General features: G+C 39.1%; 1 protein-coding gene across 1 annotated transcript in view; it reads left to right on the plus strand.

Moving 5' to 3' along the window:
* SLC25A21 (solute carrier family 25 member 21) overlaps nucleotides 1-20,234 on the plus strand; it is a 216,826-nt gene that overhangs the window by 180,509 nt on the left and 16,083 nt on the right. The window contains exon 8 of the mRNA XM_040257101.1: nucleotides 6,310-6,474. Within this exon, the coding sequence (XP_040113035.1) occupies nucleotides 6,310-6,474 (165 nt within the window). The remainder of the gene's footprint in view (nucleotides 1-6,309; nucleotides 6,475-20,234) is intronic.

Raw genomic sequence — 20,234 nt, forward strand, 5'->3', positions numbered from 1 at the left:
TACCCCTAATGTTACCCCTTCCCCTTCCTTCTCCCCATAGATTCCCATTGGTTTGTTTCCTATATCTGTGAGTCTGTTTCTATTTTGTTACATACATTCATTTGTACTATTTTTTAAATTCTACATTTAAGTAATATCATACGTTATTTGTCTTTCTCTGTCTGACTTATTTCACTAAGCATGATAATTTCTGTCTCCATCTACAATGCTGCAAATGGCAGAATTTCAATCTGCTTTATGGCTGAGTGATATTCCATCGTGTATGTATAGCACATCTTTTTTTTAATTGAGATATAGTTATATACAATATAAATTGCAAGTATACAACATAGTGATTCACAGTTTTTAAAGGTTATACTCCATTTATAGTTATTATAAAATATTGACTGTGTTCCTTGTATTAGACAATATATCCTTGTAACTTATTTACCTTTTACACAATAGTTTATACCTCTTAATCCCCTTCCTCTATCTTGCCCTCCCCCCTCCCGTTCCCCCACTGGTAACCGCTAGATTGTTCTCTGTACCTGAGTTTGTTTCTTTTTTCTGTGTTCACTTTTTTACTTTATTTTTTAGATTCCATATATAAGTGATAGCAACTTTCAATCTGTCTCATGGCTGAGTAGTATTCCGTTGCATTTGTGTGGATGTGTGCCATGTCTGGTTTACGCATTCATTTGTTGATGGACACGTAGGTCGCTTCCATACCTTAGCTATTGTAAGTAATGCTGCTATGTACAAGGGGTGCATGTATCTATTTGAATTAGTGTTTTGTTTTTCTCAGATATATACCCAGGAGTAGAATTTCTGGGTCATGTGATAGTTCAATTTTTAGTTTTTGTGAGAAACATCCATACTGTTTTCCATACTGACAGCACCAATCTACATTCCCACCAACAATTTATGAGGGTTCCTTTTTCTCCACATCCACTCCAGGGTTTGCTATTTGTGTTCTATTTGATGTTAGCCATTCTGACACGTATGAGGCGATTTCTCAGTGTATACCAAGTCTTGTTTATCTACTATTAGCCTGTTGATGGATACTTCAAGCAACAGGTTGCTTCCATATCTTGACTGTTATAAACAGTGTGCTATAAATGTTGGCATGCATGTATCTTTCAATTTTTTATTTTCATTTTTTTTCAGATAAATTCCCAGGAGTAGAATTGCTGGGTTATGTGGTAGTTCTATGTCTAGTTTTTTGAGGAAACTCCATACTGTTTTCCATAGTATTGCACCAATTACAGAAATTCTATTTCATAGTTCATAATCATTATAGAATATTCTTATGGATAGATATAATATTTTTCAGTATATCTCTCCAAATAAAAAGCAAGATAAAAATATTTTTGTTTCCAGAATATGAACAAAGTACCAGCCTAGATAGTTAGCACAGTGCATGGTACCTTGTAGGGCTCAGTAGGTACTTATTGAGTAAATGAATGCATGAAAGAACAGGGAGTTCCCCGAACTAGCAACTGGCAATAGCTGACATCAGAGTTAGTCTCTGAGTTCCTTCAAATGGAAATACTTCTGGCAGGTACCAAGGAACTGAAGATTTTTCTAAACCAATGTGGAGAGCAGTGTGATATAGTAATATTAGCTACATTCTGACTCACTTATTCTTCCACACTTACAGCTTTCGTGCAGTCAATGAAAAGTATATCTATGAAACTTAGAATGCAATTTGGTCCACAGCTGGTAACTAAATATGAAAATTGTAGTGAATCTAAATATTGGGAGGAAACTGAATTGGTGGGTGACCTGCTGGGTTGGATAGTATTAGAATCATTTGGCTGATGATGCTAATCAGTTACCATTTTGTTTTGAAATGGAAGCCCAGTAATCAAATAAGTTTAGTAAAATTCCTTGTGTTTACAGAGATCTAGTCAAAATGATTCTATATTTTCCTAGTTAAGCATCCTAGTGGAAGTCAGATTTTGCCTTTCTAATTAAATATTTGCTTACATGTGTGATACAATGTCTCTGAATGAAGCAAAAAGGGCACTTCTAATTCTTATGAGAATTAGAGTTTAAATTTTTCTTTATCTCAAGGTCCCAAGTTGCCAGAAATATATATTTGTATTTTATCTATTACCTGCATCAGTTGGATTAGCAAACTCTGAAAATCTTACAGCATATGTGTAACAAGAATGAGTCAGCAAGGGTGACAGCACCATTGGTTGAGATGTAGAATTCTGCTTAAGCCATTTTTCAGCCCTTTCCCCTTAAAATATTATTCAATCCTTGGTTTCTCACCTGTAAAATATAGAGAATATACCTGCTGCCCACCTTACAGGTTGTTAAGAGGGGCACCCGGATATGTTCAGAAGACAAAACCACGCAGAGTATTAAGACAAGAACTTGGAGTCTGCGGGGCTTCAGTTTGAGCTCTGGAACCTCCACTTACTCTGTGATCTTGAGCAAGTAGCTTAAGTTCCTCATCGGTTAAGTGGAGGTAGTGATAATACCCACCCCATACACTTGTTGAAAGGATTAAGCAAGACGATATACGTGAAGCGTCAAGCATCTATGCTAATGGCTGACACTAATGAGCGACCCTTGCAGGGCAGGTACCTGGTAGCCTGCATGTATGTGTCCTTGAGGGTGTAAATACACGGTGTGAGGTGGGGGACCAGTCAGTGCGCTTCTCCCTCCTCAGAGTCTGCTCCCGTGTGATGGCCTTGCTTCTACTGTCCATAGACCTGTCCAGTGGACAGTTCTTACTGAGGATGTTTACCCAGTGCTGGGGAAGAGACCAGTTTACAGGATCTTCCGCTTCCTGGGTTGAGGAACTATCCCTCGAAAGAGATCTCTACCCCAGGAGTAGGTATGGTTGGGTCTCAGAGGAAGCAGTCCTATGATCTTGCACTCTGGATACATTTCTGTAGGACTGTCTCACAAAGGTTCAGGGCTCTGCCAAAGGAAACAACAGCCAGAAGGAATGAACCGGAAGAAGCTAGCTTCCCCTCCCTCACATCAGCCTCCACCTTTTGATTGTCACTGTCTTCAGCCACCAAAAGGAATTACCTGTTATTTTACTATGATAACTAGTTTTATTATTATCATCATAATTGCCATTATTATTAACAGCTAATGTATAGTAAATGCTTACACAGGGCAAAGTTCATTGACTTATTTATCATCCCAACAATCTTATGAGGATGATTCTATTGTTATCCATATTTTACAGATGAGTAAAGTGAGAATAAACCAGAGAATAAAATACCTGCTTAACCTGGCAAATGGTATTGCTGGGACTCAAAGCTGGGACTGTCTGGCCCTGACCCCGATTTCTAACTACAGTACCACCCTCTGATTTGCTTAATTATTCACAACTGAGTTCAAATTCAGCAAAGCACTTGAGTCAAAATCCATGTGTTACATTTTCCCATGTCCACCTAACATGCAAACTCGTGGAAATCAGGCAGTTAGCCATCAGTAAATGTTATTTGGATTGACATATCGACATTACTATTTATAAAATGGATAATAAGAACCTACTGTATAGCACTGGGAACTCTATTCAGTACTCTGTAATGACCTATATGGGAAAAGAACCTAAAACAGAGTGGATATATGTATTGTTGATTCACTTTGCTATGTAACAGAAACTAGCACAATATTGTAAATCAACTATACTCCAATAATTCATTTTTAAAAGACCTAATAGAAGTCTTCTCTTTTAATTTTGATGGTTTAGCACACTAGAGTTTAAAATGATTAAAATCATCTTTGTTGTTTTTCAGTCATTAACTTGTGTCTGACTCTTTTTGACCCCATGGGCTACAGCACACCAGGCTTCCCTTCCTTCACTGTCTCCCGAAGTTTGCCCAGATTGGTGTCCATTGAGGTGGTAAAGCTATCAAACCATCTCATCCTCTGCTACCGTCTTCTCCTTTTGCCTTCAATCTTTTCCATCATCAGGGTCTTTTCCGATGAGTTGGCTCTTTGCATCAGGTAGTCCCAGGGACGGGGGAGCCTGGTGGGCTGGCGTCTATGGGGTCACACAGACTCGGACGCGACTGAAGCGACTTAGCAGCAGCAGCAGCAGCAGCCAAAGTATTAGACCTTCAGCTTCTGCATCAGTCCTTCCAATGAATATTCAAGGTTGATTTCCTTTAGGATTTACTGGTTTGATCTCCTTGCAGTCCAAGGGACTCTCAAGAGTTTTCTCCAGCACCACAGTTTGAAGGCATCAATTCTTAGGCCCTCAGCCTTCTTTATGGTCCAATTCTCATATCCATACATGACTACTGGAAAAATCATAGCTTTGACTATATGGACTTTTGTTGGCAAAGTGATGGCTCTGCTTTTTAATATGCTGTCTAGGTTTGTTGTAGCTTTCCTTCCAAGCAAGCATCTTTTAATTTCATGGCTTTGGTAACCATCTGCAGTGATTCTGGAGCCCAAGAAAATAAAATCTGTCACTGCTTACACTTTTTCCCCATCTATTTGCCATGAAGTGATGGGACTGGACGCCATGATCTTAGAAAACGTGTTAATCTGTACTTTCAATTAAAGCCATTGGTTCCTCTGTTGCTGAAGAATCTAGACAATCTCTAAGCTCCCCGTCTCTCCTGCTCTCAGGTGCTGAGAGTGTGTGAGGATGGAGAGAAAGCTTAGGCCAGAAGCAGGAAGAACTGGTGTTGGCCAGTCTGGACCCAGGCAGCCTCACTTCTGCCCTGTTTCTCCCATCCCCAGGAGAACCGCCTCTTTCCTTTCCTTGGCCCTCTAGGCTGCCTTTCTCAGAGCACAAGCACAGTGCCCAGAAGCCTGCTCAGCACCTTCAGAGTCTTTCCAGCAGAAACGAACCGTGGCTCAACTTGTCCTCAAGTCTCTTTTGAAAACCAAAATAAATAATTTAAGTTGATAGTGTGCCTGAACACAAACAACAACAACAACAAAATCTCATTTTGTAGCAGAGAGAATGAATTTTAACCTTCTGACATTTTTGGTTTTCCTCCTCTGTGAAATGCTTTTATTGCTTTAAGATGTGTTCCTATGTTTTTTTTTTCCTTCATGTCACAAAAAAAAGGGCTTTCTTCGGATTAGCATATTGTCATTAATCCTCTTAAATGAAAAGAAGAAGTTGAGTGTAGAATTGTAGCTAGAGTTTCTAAAACATTTACCAGTAAAAGCTATAGGATTTTACTCTATAAACAAACTCATTTAAATATATCAGGTTAATTACCTAAGCTACAAATACAAGTTGGATGAAAAGCCTTGATTGAATTTGTCCTGTTCTGTTTGGCTGACACAGCCTTAATTGCACATGGTAAGAAACCACTTTTAGTCAGTAAGTACATCAGACTGCCATGACCACTCCAGCAACCTGCTCCAGTGAAATTTCAAACAAATGTCGTGTCAGTGCTTGCCTTATAGGAAAAAAAAAAAAAAAGAAAATTAAACGCTGAACATTTCCCCTTATTTGCTATTCAGTATTCAAAATTTAAGAGGGAGAGATATCCTTTGTGCTGTACCTCCAAAAAAGGAAACAGTCACTCAACCTTATTTAAAAACTCATGTGAATTGTTGTAATTGTATTGTAGTGAATTATAAACCTCAGGGCAAACTGCAGTGATTTCTTTAGCAATTTCCAAAAGGAGCATAGACTGGATTCTAGCAGTCAAGGTATTTCAACCTTGGGTAATCAATCAAAGGCTAGAAAGAAGTAAATTAAAAGTAACCCAGTCCTCTCAACACCACTGATTTATCATTTATCACAGCAAGTGTTACACACACTGATTGCCCACTTTCTTGAGGAAGTCTACAATCAACTGCTATTTATCTGTTAGGTTAGATTTCTAACCTAACGCCAGTTTAAACTATTGAGGCAATGGAATCAAGACTAATTGTAACATTTGCTTTAGAAAAACATAATTAGGAAGGTAAATATACTGGATTCAGGAGCCAAATATACATTCCTTTTGGATTGTACACGGTTATGGATTTCTAGTTTATCTTCATGGTTAATCCCCTCCATTAGTGTGGATGATCCAGAATTGGATGCAACTATTGACATGTTGAAAATGATGCTAGTCATTATCTGACATTAGTTTCACTAATTCCACCAAAGGTATTTTTTCTTCGCCAACAATCTTCCTTTTAAGTCCTGTTGTCATGCATGCAATTTTGTTTACATTTGGGGTTTCCTAATTTTAAAAAGCATGAATCTAGGCATGATAATTCATGTTTGGAGGAGGAGAGCCCTAAAAATTCTGGGCTTGAAGGAAAGCTGAAATGGTAATTTTCTCTGTTTCATGGTCCCAAAGATGACCTTTCTGGCTTTGCTCCTCTCTCCTGCAGCAACCATCCACCATGAGTTACGCAAGACACATCATTAAGAAGGAAGGTTTGGGACTCCGAGGCCTCAACAAAGGATTTACAGCAACTTTGGGACGTCATGGAGTTTTCAATATGGTTTATTTTGGCTTCTACTTCAATGTCAAAAACATTATTCCTGTCAATAAGGTAACTATTTCATAGGTTCAAATCCTGGAGGAAAAATCCTATCAATGATGGTAGCTACATAGGTAGAGTGTTTATCCATCCAAGTCACTGTGCTGAACTCTTACATCTGTTACCTAGTTTGATCCTCACATCAGCCTTGTTCACTGAGTATTGTTATCTTTATTTTGAATTCAGAAACTAAAACTTAATTAGAAAGATCAAGTAAATTGCCCAGAGTCACATAATAAAGAGCAAAGCAGACCTCTGAAATCAAGTCTGACACCAAAATTATTCTTCTTAAAGAATACACCATTATACCTGAATGTTTCACATTTATCACTAATAAGAATTTCTAGAAACTGTTGTTACTTAATTTTTATCTCAGAAGTATAACTTTCTCAAAGTTGAAATTTTCATAGTCTAAATACATTTTGAGTTTATGAAAGAAAGTTATCAGCCTAAAATTTAAATCTTACATAGATAGTAATTTTAAAATTTACCTAAGTTAATTAGGGTCAGAGAAGGTGATGGCACCCCACTCCAGTACTCTTGCCTGGAAAATTCCATGGACGGAGGAGCCTGGTAGGCTGCAGTCCATGGGGTCTCGAAGAGTCGGACACGACTGAGCAACTTCACTTTCACTTTTCACTTTCATGCATTGGAGAAGGAAATGGCAACCCACTCCACTGTTCTGGCCTGGAGAATCCCAGGGACGGGGAAGCCTGGTGGGCTGCCGTCTATGGGGTCGCACAGAGTCGGACATGACTGAAGCAACTTAGCAGCAGCAGCAGCAGCAATAAATTAACTCTTCTAGGATCATTCACTTTTGACACGAAATGACAATAATAATTTTTAACAGTAACTCACATATGTCAGCAGCCTTTCCACCTTGATAAAAGTAGCACACCGTGTGATTTAAAACGAGCAGCTTTTACTGGAGCGTCACAAACTTTTCTCCCACCGCCATGTTGCTTGCCTGCAATCAAAAGTGTAATTCTGGAAATGCCAACTGGGGAAACATTTTTCACATGCAGGCATTTTCCCACAGGAGTTCAGTTCTTCATTTTGCTTAGTACAAGAGTATTGAAGAACTTTTTATAAAGCATAAAAATATTCCTAATATGGCTGTCACCTGATTTGGTAAAGTAATGTTAGTTGTACTTGTTTTTTTCCAGTTATCCCTTTTAATCTAGGTTAGTACTTATCTCAAAAAGTGAAAGTGAAATTCACTCAGTTGTGTCCGACTCTTTGTGACCCCATGGACTATACAGTCCATGGAATTCTCCAAGCCAGAATACTGGAGTGTGTAGCCTTTCCCTTATTCAGGGGATCTTCCAAGTAACAGCTAAATCCAAGGCATGTTCCCAATTAACCTTCCATTGATGTCTCACTCATTAGCCAAAATTGTTAACCAGGTTTCACTGTATTTAGAAATCTCACTTATTTAGCAGAAGCTCATGTTTTGTTCGTCTGAAATCAATGCATAACCACAGAATATATAGATGTCCCCATTGAGTGACAGTTCTGACACCGGTGGTCCTCAGTGTTCTTCTCCTGTTGAGCTCAGGAAAAGAGGAATAAAGTGCAATAAATACTTTGGTCCTTGATGACATGAGAGAGTTCAACTTTCAATACATTAAAAAAATGCTTTTAGCAGAAACAGGCTAAATAATCTGTGGAACCCAGGGCAAAATGAAAACATTCAAAAGTTAAGTCCTTTTGAACTCTGTTGGAGAAGTCAAGGGTGGGATGATTTGAGAGAATAGCATTGAAACATGTATATTATCATACGTGAAACGTATCGCCAGTCCAGGTTTGATGCATGAGACAGGGTGCACAGGGCCGGTGCACTGGGATGACCCTGCGGGATGGATGGGGAGGGAGGTGGGAGGGGGGTTCAGGATGGGGAACACATGTACATCCATGGCTGATTCATATCAATGTGTGGCAAAACCAATACAATATTGTAAAGTAATTAGCCTCCAATTAAAATAAATTAATTTTTTAAAATTAAGAATTTCAAGAGACTTCCCTGGCAGTCCAGTGGTTAAAACACTATGCTTTCACTGCAAGGGGCATGGGTTCTATCCCTGGTCAGGGAACTAAGATCCTGCATACTGGCATGGTAAGGACAAAAAACAGAAGGGAAAAAAAAAAAAAAACAATTTCAAGACAGCAACCCTAGTGTCCCAGATGGCGCTAGTGGTGAAGAATCTGCCTGCCAGTGCAGGAGATGCAAGACACTCTGGTTTGATCCCTGAGTTGGGAAGATCCCCTGGAAGAGGAAAATAGCAACCCAGTCCAGTATTCTTGCCTGAAAAATTTCATGGAGAGGGGGAGCCTGGTGGGCTACAGTCCATGGGATTGCAAAGAGTGAAACACGACTGAGCATGCATACAAAAAATTGTGGAGCAATAAGCCAAGCATGGGGCTCCTCTAAGTGCAGGCTCTGGGCAACTGCACAAGTCATACACCCATGAAGCTGATGTTTTCTTAAACTCTGAGCTGAGTGATTCATGCAATGTGAGAGAAACGTCCATACCTCTTTCTCTAGCTATCCAAAGGCTTGAAGCAAATAGAAATTACACACAATGAAATGAATAATTTACAAATATTATATAAATAATATATATTTCATTACATTTATTTGTGCATTATTTTAATGCATATATTATCACCCTAATATGAATTTGGTTATATCTAAGGAAGAATTTCAGAAAGATCAATGAGATTTACATATGATTATGTGTTGTGTTGTTTAGTCATTCAGTCGTGTCTGACTCTTTGATACCCCGTGGACTGTAGCCTGCCGGGCTCCTCTGTCGATGGGATTTCCCAGGCAAAAATACCAGAGTGGGTTGCCAGTTCCTTCTCTAGGATATCTTCCTGACCCAAGGATCAAACCCAAGTCTCCTGCATTGATGGGCACATTCTTTACCACTGAGCCATCTGAGAAGCCTGATTGTATGTTACTAATGCTTTAAAAAAAAGTCCACAAATACAAACTTCATTTAACAATTAATCAATACACTTAAGTTATTAAATTTTACACGTTGTGAAAAAGCAGAAGCTTAATTTTTTTATTAGTTAAAAGATATCATAGTGTTCTGAAATTATGGAAAGAGCTCATTTATCTTGCCAGTTTACAGGGTTCAGATTATATTGGCCCTTATAGGCCACGCTAAGGATTTTTCTGTTTATCTGAAGAGGACTGGGAAGCCAACAAAAGATTTTAAGCAGGGGAATTACATGATAATTCTGGCTGCAGCGTGGAAAATGGGTAGAGTGGGGTAGTGAGCAAAAGACAGAGTATAACATCGAAATGATTGTTATGTGCAATGCAGGGGTCATGAACTAGTGTTCACGGTGAAGACAAGAAGAAGTGGATCGATTTGAGGAATGTCTAGAAGGCAGAATCTGCAGGATGTGGTGATGGAGTCTGTGTGCATGTTGATAAAAGAGTGGTGGGTAGGGATGATTCCTAGGTTTGGCGTTCGAACAACTGGAAGGATAATGGTACCATTGATTGGGAAAGAATACCATTGAAAAAGAACAAATTTGGGGAAAATATTATTTCCTGAGCCTGGAAAACTGATTTAACCACATTTGAACTCCAAAGGACAGACACTGAGGCAGTGATTGCATGTGGACTCTTGAGAGGAGGGCCCTAAGATGGAGACAGACATCTAGACGTCATCGGTATCCCCAAGGCGAGCGTACTTTTTTAAAAATTTAGTTTCTATTGGGGTGTAGTTGCTTTACAGTGTTGTGTTAGTTTCTACTGTACAGCAAAATGAATCAGCTCATTGGATACATGTATCTCCTCTTTTTTGGATTTCTTTCCCATTTAGGTTATCACAGAGCACTGGGTAGAGTTCCTGTGCTATACCGGTTCTCATTAGTTAGCTATTTCATATCAATAGCGTGTATGTGTCAGTCCCAGTCTCCCAATTCCTCCTACCCTCCTTCCCCTTGGTATCCATCTACATCATATATTAATGCATATATGTGGAATCTAGAAAGGTGGTATAGATGATCTTATTTGCAAAGCAGAAACAGAGACACAGACACTTGAACATTCATTTTCTGGGGAATGATCAGGGGCCAATCACTTTAACGCTTTGAGCATCTGAGTATTTTAAATCTGTAAGTTGAAAAGCTAAGCGTGTTCTTTCTACCTGACAAAATGGTTTTGAGGATTAAAATAAACGGCAAGTGACGTTTGTGAATTTTAAGGTGCCGTGGAAGTGTTAGGCGTGGGGGCTGCTGCTGACAGGGACGGGGAGGAGTAGAGGTGGCGAGGAGGGTAGTGTGAAGAGCTTTTCCCCAGAACTGTTCCTTTTGCACCTAAATGAACACTGTGGGGTTCATTGTGGGTTTTGTTTTCTAGGGGTTTTTCGCCTAGAACAAAGTCACTGATTTTATGTGTCCTGTAATCTAAGCCTGATTCAGAACTGGGAACCCAGTACTCTTTAAATTTAAACCATAATAAATCAATGCTTTGTGCAGGGGAAGGTATGATAATCATTAAAACATGTTGAAGAACGTCATCAAGTTGTTAACCACGAGGAGGAGGTGGTGCTCCTCGAAGGCTTTTTTGCATCTGCGCTCTAGGCCGGCTCCAGCCATACACTCTGGACAGTTTGTTTACAGGATTGTCGTTCCAATTTCCTCACCCAGAAATTGTTCATTCTGTTGTCCCAAGGGAATTTGAGATTTCACCAACTCTGACTGGCATGAGATAATTCTAGATTTTTCTTTAATATTTTCTAAACTTTACAAACTGTCTGCCAATATTTTCCATTTTCAAAGTATTAGATTTTATAAGAAACTGTCCATATGATCATATCTGAGGAGTGGAAGTCAAGAGCCGTGTGTGTGTGTGTGAGTGTGTGTGTGTGTGTGTGTGTGTTAAGTGGCGGGGAGGAAAGAGTGAGAAAAAGCAGGGAGCAGTGCAGACAAAGTACTTTTTCTTTATAGCATTCTAAGCTGTTGGAAGCTTCTACAAGAAGCCTGTATAAATTTTATAATAGGAAATAAATCAGTGAAAATTTTAATCGAATCTTATAGAGTACCTAGTTAACTTTTTCACATTTTATTCAACTCTGTGACTACAGAGTTAAAATAAGAACTTGAAACAGTGAGTTCAGATAACTCAGGTCAGATATCCACCCTGAAGTTTTTAACTTTAGTTCTTCAGATTGATGATCTCTGATGGATTCCTTTTTCATGTTTCACTGAGATATCCTGACCTCCTATGCCATTCTGTACTACTAAAATCATTTTCGTAAACTCCGTGATTTTGCCTGATCCTTGTCACAATAACTGCCATTTTCAGGTGAGGAAATAGAAACAGGAAGTAAAGGCCCAGAGGTGAAAGTTACTGACATAATCTATCTGAAGGTATACAGCAGGGGGGCGGAGAAGGCAATGGAAACCTACTCCAGTGTTCTTGCCTGGAGAATCCCAGGGACAGAGGAGCCTGGCGGGCTGCTGTCTCTGGGGTCGCACAGAGCCGGACAGGGCTGAAGCGACTTAGCAGCAGCAGCAGCAGCAGCAGGGGGAAGGAAAGAGCCAGAGGGAGAACTCGTCCCGCTACGCCTTGTAGCGCTGCATCTGCACCTCACCTTGACTCGGGGCACACATAAACGGTCACTTTAAAATGGTTACTAAAATTTAAATAAGTGAACTTGGTAGACTATCCAGTCAGTGTAACCAGATTCCACTTTTACCCCATTCAGACCTGGAAACTGGTCCTCCCTTTTCACCTCCTTAGTCTCTGATCCATAGAAACAAAGAATTATAAAACATAACCCTGGAAGAATGGGGCATTACCAGTTTGAAAACTTAGATGTTCCTATGAGATAGTGAATAGATGGCTACAATAGAAAAGTTTGCTTTGAATAGGAAGTGACCATGGAATTCATTTAATGGCGACATTCATTTTCATCTTTCAGTAAATGGAATGCAATGTCAGTATAAAGAATTATCCCTTCTCAGAAAGAGGCTATCACGTCTCAAAGTAAAGCCTTCTAGAAATACATATTGATTACCTTAAACACTGACATCTTTTTAAAATATTGATGAAGGTAAGCTTTCATTGCAAAACCAATTTATTTCATTTTCATTTCTAGATAGGGTGTTCAGAGCATTTGTGATGGGGGCACACAAATGGGAACCCCAAGATTTAAATGTTACATTCCTTTGATACCTTTTGTCTTCTAGTTCCATGTTTACTGCTTTTCCTGTGTTTCCATAAGTAAAATAATGATAAGAGTACAAACTGCTGTCTAAAACGCACGGCTGCCAACAGTATGAACTGCTTTAGGTTTGCATCCTAATTAAGCGTGTTTGCAGGTTGTTTTGCCAAAAACAATAGACCTTTTGTGTTGACTTCTGCCATGATATAAATTACATGTGTGGGTTAGAAATATTCTAGGAGAGAACAATTTTTCATAAGTTCAATCTTTCTTACTTAATAAACCATTTAGACCTGTCCCTGTGGTCGTTTTACTATGGACAGCATTAAGTCAAACATTTTATTTTCTCATAAGGTGTAATATTCATAAAAGATGGCCTTTTAAGCCACACAAATGTTTCTCTTTTGATTTTTACCATTTTCTTTGTTTTGTAAATTCTGTAGGAAGTCTGAGGGTGGTGCCAGACACACTTCAGTTTATCAGAAGAAATGTGGGAATGTGTTGGTTTTGTGATTTAGAGCTCTGTCCTTCCCTAAGGTGTGCCCTGAGCAGAATGACAAATGCCCCTCTGGGTTCCAGAGGAGAACTTAGACAGAGCTGTTTATATTTTGAAAAGAAGAATCTCAGTAGGATTAGATCATAGTAGGATTTAATTTATGACCATTTATTTTTCTGATTCTCTCTTACTTGATCATTAGTCTTACCAATCATCCGGTAATGGGAAGGCCAAGAGCATTAAAGTTTCATTAAGAACAACTCTCCTTTCTGGTAACCACTGGGGTAAAACTACAAGTATATATTATCTAGAAAATTCCAGGACATGTGACAAGATTCTGTGGTAAAAAGTGGTATCTTTCATTGGCAGTTTTCACAGACTCCCTTGGGGGGCGTGGTGGCGGTGTATGTGTTGTAGGGGGAGGAGGGCCTGGGGGAGGGGAGCAGGGCAGGGGTTCAGGCACTTTCTTAAATAAACCTCAGGCCCAAAAGTTTCCCGTTAGGTACCACCCAAGTGGATGGAAATGAGGTGCAAGTGGCTTTAGATTCTCAGTGGGTGCCTTCTATTCATTCATTCCAGAAGTGTTCATGGCACATCTGTCATTGGAGACCGGGCACCATCTCACTGTCAGCTCCGCTCCTGCCTTAATGGGGTTTACATTCTAGTCGAGGAGACAGACAATAAACAAGTCATTACACAGGGAACTGAATTGTGGCAATTATGATAAGTGCCATGAAAGACAACTGCGAAGCTGTGGGAATTTTTAACCAAAGATCCTAATTAGACCCATGGCAGGGTAGGGTGAGAATATAGTAAAGGCTTTCCTTCAAAAGAGATGTTTAGGCTGGAGCTCAAGGATGAGGCTTAGTCAGGCCAAGATGAAGAGGGTGAGCAGACACCAGAGAGAACAGAATGTGTGAGTGCACAGAAGCAGAAAGAGGCATGGGGAGGAGGAGGGTGGCTGGTGTTGGGTGACCCGGGGGAGGGAGGCAGTGGAAGCTGCAGAGGGTAGCTGGCCAGAACGTTTGAGTCATGGTGGTAAGGCAGTTGAGTCCCCTTCAGTGATTTAACTGAGGGGGCATGTCCTGTTAGTGCAACTAAACGAGTAAGGGAAAGTCTCATGTATAGAAGTCCAGAAGTAGAACCTCATGAAATCAACTTGGTTCAAAGACATCTTCTTGATCATGTGCCCAACTCCACCTCAAAGCATCTCAGTGTGTCCTTGTCCTGACTTCTCAACATTTAGAATTTTGTTTTGGGATCCTGGTTTGTTAGTTTTCCTTGGTTTTCCTTTGGGTCAGTGCTTTTATTAAGGCAAGGAATAGAATACACAAAAACAGAAAAATCCTACTGGGTTCCCAAGGAAACATATTAATACTTTACTGCATTTTGTATGATAATACTCAGTGATATAACTGACTCTCAGAAGGTATTATCTCTCTACATTTATCTATAGAGAGATACTTATAAATAATAGCGGTATGTATATATGTGTCTGTATATATATATATATATATATATATATATATATATATATATATGTATATATGAAATAATGAAGTGATAACTGTTATTCTTAAACCCAAACCCATTTTGACATTATATGTATTTTATAATTCTGGCTACGTGTGTAAGACCTTTATTTTACAATTATTCTACAAATCACAACCCTTTAAAAAACAGTTATCTTAGGAGGGGAAAGGAATTTTCATGGCTATTTTCTGAATGGCTACATTCAGATGCTGAGTTAACAAGACTTTGATTTCATTCCAAAGCCCAGAGCCCTACAAGGATAGGATCTTGGGAATATTCCACATTCCTTAAAGAATGCTTATCAATTAAACCATCTCATTTTAGTGACCTTCTGTGGACTGAGGAGCTAGCATTTCTCCAAATTATCTCACATGAAGAAAAAACAAACATTGTAATAGATTCTTCTGATAGCTGTGAATGGAAACAACTGTAACTTTTAATTAAGCTCCAGTAGAGGTATTTTCATTGGGGCACAAGACAGCACGATACCGTAACACCGGGGGGAAAATGTTTTTGTCAAAGTTTATGAACAAAACAACAAAACAGAGCCAAGATTAGAGAAAATGAAAGGTGCATACTGAGAGCTGACTTTAACTAGTTGACTTGGATCCACTGAAACTAACAATATCTAACATGTAAATTTCTTCTTTAAAAAAAAAAAGGCAGTTCACTCTCACTCAATCTGCCTTCTTGCTCAGTTACCAGGAGGCAACTATGATTTCAACATACCACATCATTTTCATGACAGCTGCAGCCAGCTGTGGGAAAGGCGGTGCTAAGCTGCTATTATTTGCCTTGTGGTTGTGCAGGTGCTTAACCAGCATGTGTAGGTACCTCCTTCGCAACTTGCTTCTGAGACTTTGGTTCTTTGTGTATTATGTCTTTATAGAGGAGAGCTACAGCATTTATTAGACACCTATGATGTGTCAGGTCCAGCACACCTATAAACGTGAATGAATGTGCCATGGCACAGCCTGTTCCTTTAAGAGGCTCTGGGCTGTGGAGTGAAATTTATTACCAGACTGGGTTTTCTGCTGTTTCTTCATATGAGGATACATCATGAGCTTTATGTTTGTATTACCTCTTACTTGCAGCCTTGACAAATGAAAGACTCCATCATGATCACCCTTCAGTTATTGATGATGATGTGCTATGAAGGGGATAGAATTAAGCAGAAAATTAATGTGACCATCTGTAAAGTTATAGAAATAGTGAAATGGATTCTATTAAAATTGGTTTTGACCACATGTTTATATGTAATCTAATTACTAATTGATTTATCAAAATGTTCAATTCTTTTTGAATTGCTCTTGTTAGGATCATAACATTCACATCATTAAAAAGTTTCCTTACCAACTGCAGGAGGAGGGAGGTGAATAAAAGAGTTCTTCAAAGAAATACTTTGCAATACCCTGAAAATCATGCGACTCCCCGTAGGACTAGCATATCGTCTTTAATTTTCTTATCCAAAGCATTTTATAGCATTCTCTATTAGTCACTTCTAAACAGTAATTTTAGTTCTTCAAATGGCAAACTCAGTTTAGCAATCTTTGACAAGCAACATGAAAGCCGCTCTAGGATCATCCAAGGCCAGTCCTGAACAGAGAATGGTCCTGTCAGTGTGCTCCTTCTAAGGTTGTCTGAGGAAGCAGGGTATAGTGACTTTAAGCTGAGTTGTTAGGAACTCTGTAAAAATGACTCAAAGCTAAAATCAGAGAGGAACTCAGATTTGGTGTGGTACCAAGAGGAATTAAAGGGTGAGTGAATTGCAGCAAAGGAAATGTGATTTGGGTTGACATGAGGTAGGAGGATTCTAAGAGTGGACTTGAATGTATATATTCATGCTGAACTCCCTTAAATGAGCAGCCCATCACTGCAATTTGCTCAGCCTTGCCTTGTAGGAAGCAGCAGGCTTCCTGGCCAGTCTCCCTCATCACCCCTAGTTCTCACTAGCTAACAAATCCTGCTTTTCCCATCTTCCTTAACCCCCTCCATCTGGCATACCTCTGTGTGGAATGTCTTCTTAAAGATGCCAGACCCTAATCATAAAGGCCTGTGAGATGGGTGAAGGTTCTCTGTTTATCAAGCTAGCAGCCAGTTGGCCAGTCACTAACCAAGGCATCAGAGTCCCTGCCAGGGAAGGTAAAAAAGAAGGCACATGCTTCCCTTGATCAAGATATTTTCTGCCTCTCTGCTATTAACTCCTTAAGTGCCATTGCTTTATATTATTGGTGCAGTCTTTACTACTGTATGTTTTTGGATTAGATGGTTAAATTAGTTACAAATAGGTAGTGTGCTGATTGTTAACTATTTTGAGTCTTATGTTCCCACTTGGTTGTGGAACATTACTGCCACAAATGTTTAGGGATAACTTATTAGTGCCTTTTGATGAGAGTGAAAGAGGAGAGTGGAAAAGCTGACTTGAAACTCAACATTCAAAAAACTAAGATCATGGCATCTGGTCCCATCACTTCATGGCAAATAGAAGGGGAAAAAGTGGAAGCAGTGACAAATTTTATTTTCTTGGGCTCCAAGATCACTGCAGATGGTGACTGCAGCCATGAAACTAAAAGACACTCCTCCTTGAAAGGAAAGTTATCACAAATCTAGACAGTGTATTAAAAAGCAGAGACATCATTTTGCCAACAAAGGTCTGTGTGGTCACAGCTATGGTTTTTCCAGTGGTCATGTATGGATGTGAGTGTTGGACTGTGAAGAAAGCTGAGTGCCGAAGAATTGATGCTTTTGAACTGTGGTGTTGGAGAAGACTCTTGAGAGTCCCTTGGATTCCAAGGAGATCCAACCAGTCCATCCTAAAAGAGATCAGGCCTGAGTGTTCATTGGAAGGACTGATGCTAAAGGTGAAGCTTCAAAACTTTGGCCACCTCATGCAAAGAGGCAACTCGTTGGCAAAGACCCTGATGCTGGGAAAGACTGAAGGCAAAAAGAGAAGGGGATGGCAGAGGATGAGAAGGTTAGATAGCATCACTGACTCAATGGACATGAATTTGAGCAAACTCTGGGAGATAGTGGAGCACAGAGGAGCCTGGTGTGCTGCATTCCAGGGGTTATAAAGAATCGGATATGAGCAACAACTAAACAACTAAATTAGTGTCTCTTGTCAAGCTATGGAGTCTATAAACAGTATGTCCTGTCAGGAAAATTCACTGATCTTCCCAGAGGCTGGTAAACACATTTCTTTAACTCTGCACTTACTCTAAGATTGCAACGTGATGAAAACAGCCAGAGAGTTCTAATGAGAGACCTGAATATAATTCCCAATTCTGATACTTACTAGTTAGCCATGTCTCTTTGACAAATTATACCTGTCTCTGTGTCTGTTTTCTTATTTGTGAAATGAAATGTTAACATTATCCTTAAAAGGTTTGCAGGGGAATTAAATAATGTTTGAAAATTATGAATGTTGGACTTTGCATTGCTGTCACAAAATGAAGTCAATGCATATAACAGCCACTAACATGACAGAGTACTCAGCTCCAGTCCCATATTTTATGAGAAAATTAGAAAATATTTAGAGGAAAAGAATAAAACTCATCTGTAGATAAGGAAATACTACTACTACTCAAATATTTGAGAGGAAGTATAATTTTTAACCATGTGGAATAAAAGGTTATTGCAGTAATGGCTTTTAAGTCATGATGAATTACATTGAGAATGGTGACAGTTGATTGCCCTTGTAAGGGAGCAAAAAACTGGAGTGAAATAACTTAGGCATATGCATGAGTAATGTGGGTTAGGAACAAAGGAACTTTACTGATTGATGACAGTTGGAACAAATTATGGAAGTTAGTTGAAAATGCTTAATAACAGAATAGATTTTTTATCAACATTAATATCCATTTACATAATTAAGATGTGATCCATCAAAAATATTTTACTTAGGCTAGGTGAACTTTTTTACCATAATTTTTTTAAATTTACTTTATTATGGTAAAAACACCTAATAGGATATCTACATACAACAAATTTTAAATGCTTAATTTATTATTGTTGTCTGTAGATAGTGTTGTACAGCAGATCTCTAGAGCTTATTCATCTTGCTTAGCTGAAACTTTATGCCTGTTGATTTGTAACTCATTTCCCAGCCCCCCAACCCCTGGCAACCATTGTTCCACTCTTCGATTCTGTGAATTCGACAATTTTATGTATCTCATATAAGTGGAATCATGCAGTATTTGTCTGTGACTGGCTTATTTCACTTTACATGGTACCCTCAAGGTTCATCCATATTGTTATATATTGCAGAATTTCCTTCTTTGTAAAGATGAATAGTATTCCACTGTATATATATACCACATTTTTAATCCATTCACCTGTCAATGTACATTTTGGTTGTATACATATCTTAGCTGTTGTGAATAAGGCTATGATGAATTTGTTCTTGTTGTTTAGTCACAAGTCATATCTGATTCTTTTGCGACCCCATGGACTGAGGCTCACCAGGCTTCTCCGTCCATGGGATTTCCCAGGCAAGAAGATTGGAGTGGGTTGCCATTTCCTTCTCCAGGGGATCTTCCTGATTCAGAATCAAGCCCACATCTCCTGCATTGCAGGCGAATTCTTTACCACTGAGCCCCCAGGAAGCTCCAGTGATGAATATAGGAGTGCTAATATTACTCTGAGATTTTTATTTCATTTTGTTTGGAGAAATACTAAGAAGTGGGGTTGCTGGATTATATGATACTTCTATTTTTAATTTTTGAGAAACTTCTATACTGATTTCTATAAAGCTTACATCATTTTGCATTTCTATCAACAACGTACAAGTGTTCCAATATTTCCACATTGGAGAGGTTGGGAAGGTTGGTGTCCTCACCAACACATGTGTTTTGTGTATTTTTATAGTAGCCATTGCCACACATGTGAAATGAGATTTCACTGTACTTTTGATTTACGTTTCCCAGATTATCTACATCTGCCAGATTATTAACGACATTGAGCATTTCTTCATATGCTTGCTGGCCATTTGTAAGTCTTCTTTGGAAAATGTCTATTCAAGTCCTTTGCCCATCTTTAAATCAGGTTATTAGTTTTCTTGGTATTGAATTATAGGAGATCCTTTTATATTTTAATAGTAACATCTCTTCATATGTATGGTTTGCAAATATTTTCTCCCACCCCATAGGTTTTATTTTACTCTTTTGTTTCCTTAGCTGTTCAGAAGTTTTTTGACGTAGTCCCACATGTCTATGTGCTTTCAGTGTCATATTGACGAAATCATTGCCAAGACCAATGGCACCTTTGTTGAAAATTAATTGACCATTTATGCTTGGGCTTCCCTGGTGGCTCAGACAGTAAAGAATCTGCCTGCAGTCCAGGAGACCCAGGTTCCATCCCTGGGTTGGTAAGATCCCCTGGAGAAAGGAATGGCTACCCACTCCAGTGTTCTTGCCTAAAGAATTCCATGGACACAGAAGCCTGGCAGGGTCAAAAAGAGTTGACACAACTGAGCAATTAACATTTGCACTTACGCTTACTACATGCTTGGATTTGTTTCTGGGCTTACTATTCTGTTCCACTGGTCTCTATGT

This window comes from Oryx dammah, unplaced genomic scaffold (assembly GCF_014754425.2).
Source record: "Oryx dammah isolate SB20612 unplaced genomic scaffold, SCBI_Odam_1.1 HiC_scaffold_16, whole genome shotgun sequence".
NCBI classification, from domain to species: Eukaryota; Metazoa; Chordata; class Mammalia; order Artiodactyla; family Bovidae; genus Oryx; species Oryx dammah.